We start from the raw sequence: 13,722 nt of genomic DNA, 5'->3' as shown, positions 1-13,722 counted from the left end.
TAAAGATGGTGTAAAGAATTCATAGGTTTAAAGGTCGACCCTACAAAGTTTGTGTGTGATAACTGTGAATTGGTGTATACATATGCAGGTGTGAAGGTCGACACTGCAGGTTTATGAGTGATAACTGTATAGAGGTGTGGATACGGGTTTGTACGTCCCCTGTAGGTTTATGTTTATGTTTGATTACGGCGTAAGTTTAATAGTACGTACGGGGTAGCACTGGAAGACCTTAAGTAACAAGTGATATAAATCTTCTTCACACGAAACTAGTGTTATAAATACCAGTTGAAACGTATGTGTAAACATGTAAGCCACATTCTGGTATTAATCACCGCTTGGAACGACGGCTCGACGACTACCTTTAATCCCTCGCCCTAAGAAATAATTAATTGGAGGTGCTCTTCGGACATGATATACATGTACAGTGTTTAAAGGTTTTGATTATTTGGTTGCCAGTTCTAACAATCCATCCGGTGAGTGTACTTGAATACTATGTGGTTGGAAGGCATCCATATATAATCATATAGACATTACGTAACGTTATTACTGCGGCCAGAAATATATCCTATTCATTTCATCATTTCATGTTCTTCTCTTTCAATTTCCCTGTTACATATTTATCATTCTTCCAACAAACAAAGCTTCACTCAAACATCATTTATTAGGTATATACATATATAATATATATTTGCAAAAAATCAACAACTTAAATCTACGTGAAACCACCAATCTTTGGAACGAGCAAGAACAATAAATATCTATTTACATCTCCGACGGTTTTTTGGGGACATTGTCTATAAAATATATATGGTCTGTCTTCATAAAATAAATCGTGAATTTCTAAGCACCCAATTCCAAAAACGTTTTTCCCTTGGCCTTGGATAAGATGATCCTACTTTTCAATATCTGGACTATGTGTTCATAATTGCAGATGTACATGTGAAGATAGCGGTACTTGAAAGGTATCTGATAACTAGAACATGTCAAAACAGAGAGCATTTATTTCCAAGGTACTGTACATTCACACATTTACTACGAAATAACACGAAAATGACTCTTTGCGCACAGCTTATTGTTTTCAAGGTTAGTATTGTCAATTTTAACTGTCGTAATAATAAAAGTAGGCCGAATATGACAGAGATGAGACCACGAAGCAATAGATTATTTCCCAAATTGACCAAAGCCGAATCCACCACCTCCACCTCGACCGAAGTTTCCTCCCTGACCCCCGGGCATGGGACCCCCAGGCATGGGACCCCCAGGGCCCATTCCGCCGAAACCATTACCGCCTTGAGGGCGTCCGAACTGATTGCCTTGGGGTCCGAACTGAGCGTTGCCTTGGAGACCGAATTGAGGACCTCCGGGTGGTCCGCCAAAGTTACGCTGACCGCCAAGTGGGCCACCGAAATTCCCCTGTTGTGGACCCCCAAAATTCCCCTGTTGCGGACCCCCAAAATTCCCCTGTTGCGGACCCCCAAACTGATTTGGGTTTCTGAAGGTATTGAATCCATTCATTGCACCTGCGCCGTTGTTCTGGTTAAATCCTCCTATATTTCCGCCGAACGCGTTTCCAAGGTTACCCAAGTTTCCGACGTTGCCAATATTACCTAGCATTCCCATCAGGCCATTGAAAAAGTTGTTGCTCTGAGTTACCCGCGTTGTGCTCGTGCATCTACTAGATCGACGCTCGCAGGTCATGTGACGTCCACAGTCAGCGTTCGTCCTGCAACGAGGAACACGGTGACACTCAAGTACTCTTGTGCTAAAGAAGTCGTTCTGGCCGTCGATGTTTCTCAGGGATCCCAATCTCATTGGCCTGAAGGGACCATGGGAGTTCTCGCCCCAGTCTCTTGGCCAGTCCCGTTGAATGTTGACGGTACCCCGGCTCTTCTGTTCGTCTCTGAACCACTCGTAGATACAGTCAACGAAAGTATGGTGAAACCAGAAGACGGGGTCGTATGCAGCCGTCTCAATCTGACCCATGTGGCCGCCAACGTGGACATGGACGTGGTTGTGGACTTCTTCTACGTTGGATGAGACATGGCCGTTAGGGAATGAGACTTCTCCCAGGGTTCCTTGCGACAGGATGTTCTCGATGTCGGCCATGTTCATTGGCCTTCCTCGCTGACCTGCGTTTCGGGTCAGGCGTCCAACAGGTGTCGTCCATCCTGCACCCGGGCCGGTGGTGACCGGGCCGTTACCGTTACCGAAGAGACCTTCTGTCCAAGTTGATGATTCCGCGGAGTTGTCGGGTTCAAGGGTGCTGTCCCAGAAACACATGCTGGCAGTCGGCTCGTACATTCGTAGCATCTTCTCGTACCTGAGAATAGAATAAACGACATTTTTATTGCTGCACGTCTTTGTTTATTAAAACATGGTATGGAACATATAGAATACCATATGAAAACACGAATGGGGTCTCTAGTAGTCCTTGAGGCCTCGTCTTACTAAATAATTTATTTCAAATTCATGGCAAGCTCTATTGATTTCATAAACTAGTCATATTCTTGTGTTCTATCTGTTAAGGTTTAAAGGGGACTAGGCACCGACAGTTATTGCAAACATCAATTCCCGGCCATCAAACACCAATTATTCGCATTCAAACCCTGATATGGGTACAATGTGTGAAGCCCATGTCTGGTTCCCCCCGCTGTGATATTGCTGGAATATTGCAAAGCGGCGTAAAACCATACTCACTCACTCACTCGTATTCAAACTCAAATATAATAATATTGATCTTACAATTAATGATAACCTTAATTTATACTTAAAGGAATTGTTCCACACACGCCGCTAATTACCAAGTCTAGATCTTGTCTGAAAATTGGTTAGAGACAAAGGATTTCTTTTAGATCTTTCAAAATATGAAAAATCAGCTTTCTCGCTGTAACTAGAAAGGTGGTAGCCGACACAACATAGGTTCCGGAGAACGTACACACGCTTGGTGCCTGGACACAATCAACATGTCCAAACATATATGATGACAAAGTCAGAGTTTCACCGCTACTTACAGGAACACGAAGACTCGGTGCCAGGGCAAGAATCCAGGCCCACCGTGTGCGCCGGCGTTGACTTGAGGGTGGGAGTGAAGGAAGGCGAAGCAGTCGTGGACGTTGGGGCGGAGACGCTGAAACACATGACGTCGTCGTTGTCACAAAGAATCTCCAGTATTAAAGACTAAGATTTCTCAAAAAAGAGATAATTAGTTAAATGTGTTTCCGTATCCTAAATATCATATGTTAGGAATATGAATTGTATTATACGAGCCTATGGCGAGTATAATACAATTTTTTGTATACCTTACATATGGTATTTACAATAGGGAAGCACACGAGGACAATACTCTGTTCATCATATGATGTCATTCATGTTTAAGACTAATTTAGTAAATTTGAACTCGAATACAATGTGAATACAATGTGAATACAATGTGAATAGCAGGTTTGAATGAATCGACCCATTTGTCTTATAGTGCCAAATGTTTTACAACGACGCATCTATGCATATGGCTTAACAGTAGTACCTACTGGGAGATCTGAATTGCATATTTACTGGATCGTGATATCAAGTGTATTGGGTCGATAACACTATCCGTTAAATGATATGTATGTAGACATTGACATTCAGAGGGAGACTACAGTAATTCGACAATACCCGTAACATTTTAAACATGTTTAGGAATGTACATACATATATAAAGAAAACAAAAATGTTTGAGTGAGCAATGTTAATGTACACACGTTTCTCTATTTATTTTCTTTCCTTCTGTCTTGTAATTTATTAATTGTAAATAAGCATACATGTAAATCCATAGGAGGTGGGGTTCTAAGTTGTGATAACTTGTGCCCTAACCTTTTCATGAGATTAAAATATATGTTTAAACATTTTGGTATCAATAACACATGATCTGACCTTTTACCCCAAAAGCTGTTTTAGTAGAGATTTGTATGCTACTCACTGTGTCTCTCTTGGCGCGTCTGATGGCATTAAATATGGTGTCAAGATCTGACTGGGGGATGAGGCGGCAGTCCCTCCTGACACTCCTGGCACCCACGGGCCTCCTCATCAGGTAGTTGGCGAGCGCCAACGCCTGCCTCACCCTGGGGGTTGGGAGCTGGAAGTCGGGGGCCTGGGGGTCAACTAGCACTGACAGCAACAGCGTGAAGAGCAACGTCTGTAATAGCGGCTTCATCTGGAATACAAGTAAATCGTCAACGTCCATCTCTGGCAAGTATGGAACTTTATTGTGTGCATGTCGTGTGTCATATTGTATATGTCTTATGTAATGTTGCATGTAAGTCTTATTGTATCTTTGTGTCATGTCGTATTGTATTTATGCCTTATTGTATATGTCTTAAGCCATATCGTTCTTAAGTCTCATCGTATCTATGCCTTATGTCATATTGTATCCATGTCCAATACCATATTGTATCTTTGCGTCATTCGTATTGTATATATGCCTTATCGAATACGTGTTATGCCATACTGTACTTAAGTCTTACTGTAGCCATGCATGCCTTATCTAATATTGTATACCCTATGCCATGGTGTATTCATGCCTTATTGTAATGTCCTATGCAATATAGTACTTACGTCGTATTGCATGTGTCCTATGTCGTGTGGCATCAGTGCCTTGTTGTATATGACTCATGCCATATTGTATGTGTCTGATGTCATACTGTATCTATGTCCTATGTAGTAGTTAACGTGTAACTTATAAAAACGAACATCCTTATACGAACTGTTTGTGACACCATGTCAACTGACAGAAACGTCACAGTCACGCACACATGATTAACAACGCCGATTAACTCAATGGCATTATTATAATAATGTTATTTTTCATGTTGGGGATTTCCGTTATGTTAATGAGATCCTTGAATATCGACCTGTGGAGGCCTTAATGCATTTCTTGAACATAAAAAGCTTTTCTCTAACACTATTTAGAACAGGGCGTCCTCCTGCAGACATACGTATTGAGATCATGTGCAATTATGGCGTGAGAATGGTGTCAACGACCGCGGGTGAAAAATGAATTCAACATATCTAAAGAATCTTGACTGGTTTTTTTCAGTTATGAATTGTGTATCACAATGGGTATGCAAACCAATGTCAGTCACGTCTGAAATCTTCTACATCTGAGTATGATAATATGACAAATAACTCCTATGTATATGAATGGATTATATTGGGAGGTTTTCAAATATTTAATGTCTTGTTTGTTCTTTGCATTTTGCAAATAAAGATGTTAAAAGCACGTTTCTACCGGACGACTGCCATGCATAAGAATTCGACCTCTATAGACTAAAACCCCTGTCTTGGAATAGTGTTTAGTTTGACACTGTATGGGTGAGTGTGGTGGGTTTGACGCCGCCTTGAACAATATTTCAGATACATCACGGAGTGTCAGTTTGATGTGGGAAAAAGCGAAGTGATGCAGGTCTTAGGACGATTACCATTTTGGTGAAACCCACGAGCACGGTTATGGTGTTGACAAACCTAGAAACCTAATAATGGCGAATCTGGGATTCGAAACTTCGATTATAGCGTTCTGACAAGCCCAAGGGACGCAACTATGCGCAGCGTATTCAGGCTCCTAAAAAGGCAGAAATAGCTATAACTAAACAATCGACGCATTGCGATAGCTACAACTATAAAACGACGCCCGGGTAGCTACAATTGAAATTCGACGACCAAAATATCGACGTTTCAAGATTCAGCAGATACTGGACTGGGACACCCTACGACTAAGATCGACGTCTTGGGGATGACTAAAACCGAAACATCGACGTTATATTCAGAACCTAAACCTAAAAGAAATGAAGCCTCGGTCCCATATCAGTTGAATCATGATCAGAACCACAGAATATACGCCCTTCCAAGTGTTTGTGTGTTTGTGTCCTTCAATGCTTCACTCATCGATGTTTTTATGCATCTTCCCATTGCACGTCTACATGCTCAACTGTGCTGTATCACTCACGATGGGCGTTCCGGGCACTTTGTGGCAGTTTTATGGTGTCCTTTCAACTCTCGGGCTTGCATTGGCAACTAGGCACTGTTATTACGCAGGTGGTAAACGTGCATTTTGCACGCACATATTATATTTCGGATAAAACTATGATTAATGTAAAGAAAGGTTTGTACTGTATATTTTTACATCTTATAAACCCCGTGTCTACAAATTAATGTATAGAAAATTAAATTTCGGTTATTTAAATTTTGTTCAAGTCAATTTGAAAGCATCAGCAACTTTGTAAAACTTCACGAAATTGCGGTATAAAGATTCATGGTTTTCGATATACGGATCAGGTACATGCGTTGTTTCCGTATTTGTAAAAACGGTAGCATGCGTAAATCTGTTAACAAATTTAATTCATTTCTCGAAAATAGACTCCGGAACGCTTACTTTCTCTGTAAAGTAAATATTAGAGTTTGATCAAAAACTTACAAACTAAGGTCTTTAAGTGCAAAAGGCCAAATGTCACATGACCAAAATATCCTATCAACTAGAAAAAAATAGTATCATAAAAGATGTCAAAAGTCAGTATGATCGACAGGATCATATATGGCTTACTTGTATGGCTGATGTCATAAGCAATAGACACGAAGAATATAGGCCGAAAAAGTTACAAGCGCTACAATAAGTTTGACATATAGTATTCAAAGTTATAGACTTACGTTTCACGTCATATGTTCCAGCCTGGTTAAAACTCCACCTAGCGGACAAAATTACCAGTCATTTCAGTGATGAAAGGTGAGAGGGGTGCGCATTACTCGTGTCATACACTCGCATTGAGAGAACTCCTGACAGCGAAGACATGCCTCGAGGCGTACAGGTTTATGACAGCCCAACGTTGCGGCGATGTTACGAGTATTCCTAATTGATTGAAATTAATGCTAATATAGTTTCTTTGAATTTGAAAATAAAGTTTCTGCGAAGCTTACTGATTGGACAGGATTAGCCGGGAGAAATGTGTGACGTGATTTCACTGACGTGTGTATTTCGTCACAGCGTACCATGTCATTTGTCAACTGATGTGACGCCTTATATGTTTAAGTCCATTAAACTGAAATGTCTTAGAAATAAAAATGTCTAGGCTGTGTGGTCACTGGAGAGGGTAATCACTGGCCATTTGTCTAACTAACAGCACTATCACCACAACATAGGCCAACCATGTAGATAGGCCCGTGTCAAGCACATACCTATGGCCTGAAATGTGAAGGTCCTACATTAAAGAATGTGGTTGTCAGGAGTTGGGTCCCCGAGACTGCCAACCACGACAGGATCCTGACACTGTCTGGATTAATTATACCACGGGAATTACATGTTGTACAGTTAACATCTACATGGAAATCTGAAAAATGTTTTGCAGAAGAATAATATATGAAAAGATATATCTCCTCACTTAAATGATATCTTTACTGAAGATATATTTTCTGAAACTGTTCTATTGGTATTCCTGGAAGAAGTCCCATTCGCTGTCTGGGCTGCGTGTGGAGGGGGAAGGGCCCTGAGCTGATGATGAGCCTAACCAGCCTGACTGTGCCAGGATCACCCAAACCTCTTTGATGCAGTTATTTATTTATATATATATGTAATAATAACAACAATAACATTAATAATAATAACAATAATAAGTTATCTACATAAGAATGCAAATCGTCATTTAAAGAAATTCAGAGTGGAAGTATTTTTGTTTTGAATTTACTTTCAAAGGCAAAATGGAGAGAAGTTCACGACATTTTTATTTCACAAAAATCGCTTTAAATTATGAAGATTCTGGGATCGGGGATTAAACTTGTCATCCCATGCAATAATCGGTTGAAGAGCCGTCTCAGTTGTCTGGAGTGATGTCCCTTATAGGGAAATCAAAATGGCTGCCAAGGAAGAAGCACTAACAGATTGTTTCTGCCTTGGAACGAGTTAGCGACCACGTTCGGGAATGTTTTTTGGTCAGATTTGACAGGTTTGATTGCCACTCGAAAGAGACCACCATCGACGTTTCTCATGACTGCCACTTTCAAATTTAAACTGAGTATACAGAGTTTATCAAAATCGAAAATTTTAAAATAAACTATTAATAACGGAGTCTGATTTGTGTTAATGATAACATAAATCTTGATAACACAGCACAACAAGGAGCGCTAAACTAGTGTATAAACACAAACCCATAGGTGTAATAAATTGGTCGCAGCTTCGTATTCGAGGACATTAAAATCATTACATGTTTAATTAAAAGTCGTTATCAAAGACATTCAGACAGTGAAAGTCTATGTCGGAACTGGGTTAACACGGGAGTTAGATTTGGCACGACAAAGTCCGTGAAACGAGTCATGTGTTCGAAAGCTGATATTGAAGAATTGCTAAATAACTGAGTCTGAGCATGTGTCAGTACCAAACATCACTTACAGTGTTCTTAATGCTCCTTCTTTATCCTAAAAAATACAACGGAGACCGATACTAGTGTCAGCAATGTCAAACACTGTTCATCACTGATAATTTTGTTTTCAAAAGTTGTTTGATCGGGGTTGTAGCATTCATAGCGTTTTATGGTGGTCAAAAGTATTATTTGGAGCATCAGTGAACAGTGATATCCAATGCAATTTCCTATTTAAACTTGTACCATATGTTCCCGTGTTTTTTAAGGTGAACACTTGATTTGCCTTTGCATGTGTTTGTCACGAGTGCCACCTTAGGGCAGAATACGCTTTCCGTTTCGTGAACACCTGGTGTCAACATTATTTGTTTGTGATGCATGAACTCATACTTACTTCGGAATCGTACAACGGTAAGGGCTTTGTCGCGTTTACTTAACTAGTGAGCATCTGCCTTACAGGTAGCACGTGTTGTGAGTGCGTTACAACTGGCCATGGCACATCGTGTGAGTGACGGGTGCTGCCGGTTGAGCAGGACATGCCTTTCCTTTTCACGAACACATGGTGTCATCACTGATATCCATTCATATAATTTTCATCACTATTTTGGCTTTTACACAATGGAATCTGTTTCGTAAGATACTTGAGACTGATTATACTCAGGCGTTGATTTTTATATATTTGTTATTTGTATTCATTAAAGTTTAAATTAAGAAAACTACTCCAGAGGTTTGCAGGTAATGCACATATGATCACATTCTCAGTGCAAGGCTTCTGTGTAATTCAAGCCCAGAGTGAAATTCAGGCGCTCATCTGTATACATGACAGGAAGCGAGGACCGGTCACGATTATTAAATGTGATGTGATGAAGTATACCGTTATACGTGACGTCATGATGCTAAATATAGACCGTGATTAATATGAACCATGATGTTATAATCTTTCAAAAGCCTCACATAAGAACTATCATGACAACATGCCTAAAAATAAGTCAAAGTGCGAGATCCTGTGACACTGACTTGAAGTGTCATTTAACTTCAATCGCATGTCACGAACTTTTCTTCAGTGTCTAATACAGGTTTAACTCGGTATATCTACCACACAATGGTTTATGCTAATTTGGGATGAAGATTACGCAACTATTTCCTGGGCCTTAATGAAATATACGGAGAAAATAATCAAAATTAAAATTTTTAAAACTAAAACGGAGAAAAAAATTCAAAATTAATTTTTTTTAAAACTAAAACAGAGATTAAATTAAAACCATCAGTCAAGAGACCAAGTGCATGTTCATACCAGACAACATTACGACGAAATAATTGTAACACGCGTTCCACTTTCCATCCTTGTATGATAATTAAACAACAATCAATTACCCCTTCCCGGAAACCCTGAGGTACAGATGATGATCTTGCCGCATGGTTTACCGCGTGTCACTGATCACACGCAAAATGAAGTCAGTGGATTTGTACCTCACGGGGATAACATAGTTATACATCACTGAAAATAGTGGTTTTTTTAATGTCTGATGCCTTAATGACCATACTACCTTAACGGGTTTTTTTGGGAAATATTAAACACGATAATTAGTTTTTCATTCAACTGTATCAGATTTGATTTGTTTGTTTCTTTTTCATGAACTTCCTGATGAACATGTTAAGTTAAATTTTCTGCTCCCAGTTATTGATCCTTTCGAAATAATCCATAAACCAAAACATATACATAATTCGAAATCCTATTTCATCAGCTTGCTGGTAAGACCTATTTCGTGTGCCACTGTGTCTTCACTTCTCGTTTTAAAAGCATGTCTGGACAAAATTAAAGGACTCGTATTTTGTCACAATAGTTTTTATGACATTACTCCTCTGAAGATAAGAATAAACTTTTCACATGTTTGACCTTTTCCCAGTTCGATGTTAAGTGGTCACTCACTCCTCTACGCGATAAACCTACATATTGCATATTTAAGTTATCTAATCCTGTAGATTTAACCAAAGGCTACATCATACTGGGTCTCCGATCAATCACTGTGCCAGCTGCTTCCGCCTCTGAGCAGCCACCATGTAGGAAGTGGGTGAGGCACCGGGGTCAGCAAAGATGACGGCAGGTAGAAAATATAATTGGATCGTCTCAAATGTCTTTAGTAATTTTACAAAAGGCTATTTTGTAAATAGCCTACACTTTGCATAATTACAAATATATACGATTGTGTTCTTCATATTGCATGTACTTGAATATGTAGAATTAAAACATATTCTTGTTGTATTTATACTCAATATATCTGTAACATAAGTACAAAACGAAATTGAAAGACACAAATGGTGCTACACGAGATTTAAAATTTGACACAAGAATATCTTTTAAGAATACGGAAGCGATGTTAAAATTCAGTTTCAGTTTCCTGTGATTTCGGTTTTGCGACAACATATGAAGGTTGGCGGGAGCATTATTCACACTTCAAATACAATTTGAATCCATGTTAAGGAATCGAACCCGGTTCAACGCGACCGGCGAACGCATTAACCAGTAGGCTACCCAACGCCATCAAAGAGAAAAGCATAAGCAATGATTGTTTAAATAAAGTATACTGTCGTAATGTTTGTGTCTTGCACTGATTCTGAAAGTGTGAATCAAAAACCTTTCAGGAAGCATAACATCACACAAACCAAATATGATTGCCTTTCGTGGACCACAAAATATAAACTATGTATTACTAAATGATTGTCATGTTTAATATGAACGTGTAGCAATGTAAATGCTGAAAGTGCTTCATGTACCCATCCCTTTACGAATAAGCCGACCACGAAATTAAATGTATGTACTCAAACATTTGCCATTAACGACCTTACATGTGAAAATCCAGAAACATACACTCAATGTTTATGTGAATAAGATGTAGATATGTAAACATGTGAATAAGATGTAAAATATGTAAACATGTGAATAAGATGTAAAATATGTAAACATGTGAATAAAATGGATAATATGTATACATGTGTATAAGAAGTATAAAATATTATGTATACATGTGTATAAGAAGTAAAAAATAATATGTATACGTGTGTATAAGAAGTAAAAAATAATATGTATACGTGTGTATAAGAAGTATAAAATAATATGTATACATGTGTATAAGACGTATACACGGTTACATACATACATACATACATACATACATACATACATACATACATACATATATATATATATATAATATATAAAAATTCACTGTTGTACAGTAGCACATATGGAAATATGGAAAGAAATTCACAAAATAATTATACGGCACGAAGTGTTCTCCTTCATGTTTCAGCTTTATCTTCAGGGATATAAACACATGTCTACATGTCTAAAACTAAGTATACATGAGTATAGTATGAGATGTATAATTTGAATGTGTATATATATGTTTAAGATGTATGATTTGTCTCAAGACGTGTTTGCATGTGTCAAGTATGAAACTTACCTTGATCTTGGCCTGGCGACACCTCCCTCGTCTGACCAGATATAATGTCCTTGAAACCAGGAATTGAAAGGGTGGACTCTTAGGGACTCTTTACTTTTAAACCCCAAACACCCTACCTGTATTGGGCCTTCTCACGTGAGAGACTGCAAGGTGCGCCTAATGTATTCGATACGATCCCTTTTCCCTTGGGGTCATAACTAATTAGCGATCACGTGACTAACGAACGTGTCACATATTATCATCTTTCAATAGAAGTACATTCAATATAAGATCAATTAAGAATATAAGAATTTAATTGACGTGATTGGGAATCTGGGAAGTTTGTTGAGAAGGAGTTTGATTCGTGGATAGTCGTTTAAATGAACTAGTTTTACTGGTAACGTGGATAGTCGTGGATAGTAATTTATAATGAACTAGTTTTGCAGTTAACGTCTTTTGAAGAAGAAAGAAAGTTTGATTCGTGGGTTGTCGTATCTTTAATTCATTAATAGAGATGTATTATGAGAGAGTGAGTTTGATTTTACGCCGCTTTTCGCAATATTCCCGCAACATCACGGCGGGGGACACCAGAAATGTGCTTCACACATTGTACCCATGTCGGGATTCGAACCCGGGTCCTCGGCGTGACGAGCGAACGCTTTAACCACTGGGCTACCCGACCGCCCAGATTTAGTATGAACTATGGCTACTGTTTAAATCGTTTCGAGAACAAACGGGAGTTTAAATCGATTGATTTACATTCATGATAAAATATGATTACTGATAACGCCCTTTGAAGATGAAACTGAATGTTTCGTCCTTTGATAGAGTTTATGATCATACGTCCTTGAAGATGAAGCAATTTTGATTCACTGATAGACATTAATAATGAAATAGTTTGACAGATTACTTCATTTGGAAAAGAAACCTGATGTTTGATCAATACTTTGATTATAAATAGACATTTGTCCAGGATATGGGGTCACTTATTACTCCCTTTGAGAGGGGCGGTCGGGTAGCCTAGTGGTTAAAGCGTTCGCTCGTCACGGCGAAGACCCGGGTTCGATTCTGGACATGGGTACAATGTGAGAAGCCTATTTCTGGTGTCCCCCGCCGTGATATTGCAGGAATATTGCTAAAAGCGGCGTAAAACCATACTCACTCACTCACTACTCCCTTTGTGGTATGACCAGTGTGATTTGTGATGGACGTGTATAATAAAATAGATTTACTGTTATCTGGCTTAAAGAAGAATCATGATGTTTGATCCATTGATTGACTTTTATAATCATGGTATTACGTCGTTTGAAGACGAAATGTGGTGTTTGATCCATTTATATACTTTATAATCATGATGTTAAGTCGTTTGAAGAATAAATAGAATGGTTGATCCTTTGATTGACTTTTATAATGAAATAGATTACTGCATGCATATCGTTTGGAGAAGATACAGAAGTTTGATCCATCTATAGGCGTTTGTATTGAAATGCTTGTTACTGTTTACACTTAGTCATGATATGGCTGAAATATTGCCGATGTGACTATAAACCTTAACTCACTACTGTTTACACTGTTTAAAAGGCCATGTAATTTTAATGCTTTCCCTCTTCTAACGTAGCATCTAACTTCAGCATGTCGAAAGTACAGTGATGAAATGTGAGTTATTCTTTACTTGTAGATCATCGCATGTGTCAGGCGTAACATGTTTCTGCCCAGGTACTATGAACATTCCAGACAGATACTACCTTATGCAAAGGAAATTAGATGAAATCGAAAAAAATGATTGAATATCAGAAATATTTTATATTCTCTTCCGGAGTTCACATGTATGGATTGCACAAGACGTCGGTGAGGATAAACAATTCTTATTTAATGATTAACAGTTGAATATTCCACGATTA

General features: G+C 38.7%; 1 protein-coding gene across 2 annotated transcripts; it reads right to left on the bottom strand.

Annotated features, from left to right (window-relative positions):
• Positions 1-983: 983 nt before the first annotated feature.
• LOC124146205 (tyrosinase-like protein) lies at positions 984-11,996 on the bottom strand. 2 transcript variants are annotated; one of them, XM_046516419.2, is made up of 4 exons: positions 11,843-11,996; positions 3,959-4,192; positions 3,012-3,127; positions 984-2,320 (listed from the first exon to the last, which is right to left on the bottom strand). In XM_046516419.2, the coding sequence occupies exons 2-4, from the start codon at positions 4,190-4,192 to the stop codon at positions 1,162-1,164; spliced, it is 1,509 nt and encodes a 502-aa protein (XP_046372375.1). In that variant the 5' UTR covers positions 11,843-11,996; the 3' UTR covers positions 984-1,161. The 2 variants fall into 2 exon arrangements, with proteins under 2 accessions (XP_046372375.1, XP_046372463.1); XM_046516507.2 differs by lacking the exon at positions 11,843-11,996 and adding an exon at positions 6,679-6,819.
• Between the last annotated feature and the right edge of the window lie 1,726 nt (positions 11,997-13,722).

This window comes from Haliotis rufescens, unplaced genomic scaffold (genome assembly GCF_023055435.1).
Source record: "Haliotis rufescens isolate VD_foot unplaced genomic scaffold, xgHalRufe1.0.p SCAF_17, whole genome shotgun sequence".
Classification (NCBI taxonomy): Eukaryota; Metazoa; Mollusca; class Gastropoda; order Lepetellida; family Haliotidae; genus Haliotis; species Haliotis rufescens.
The sequence above is the reverse complement of the archived record's forward strand: the minus strand, read 5'-3'. Positions and strand labels throughout refer to the sequence as shown.

Coding starts and splice junctions, on each gene's coding strand:
- LOC124146205 (XM_046516419.2), bottom strand. CDS start 4,192: ATGAAGCCGCTATTACAGACGTTGCTCTTCACGCTGTTGCTGTCAGTG. Junction 3,128..3,958: donor GACGCGCCAAGAGAGACACA/GTGAGTAGCATA, acceptor CATGTGTTTCAG/CGTCTCCGCCCCAACGTCCA. Junction 2,321..3,011: donor CACCGAGTCTTCGTGTTCCT/GTAAGTAGCGGT, acceptor TTCTATTCTCAG/GTACGAGAAGATGCTACGAA.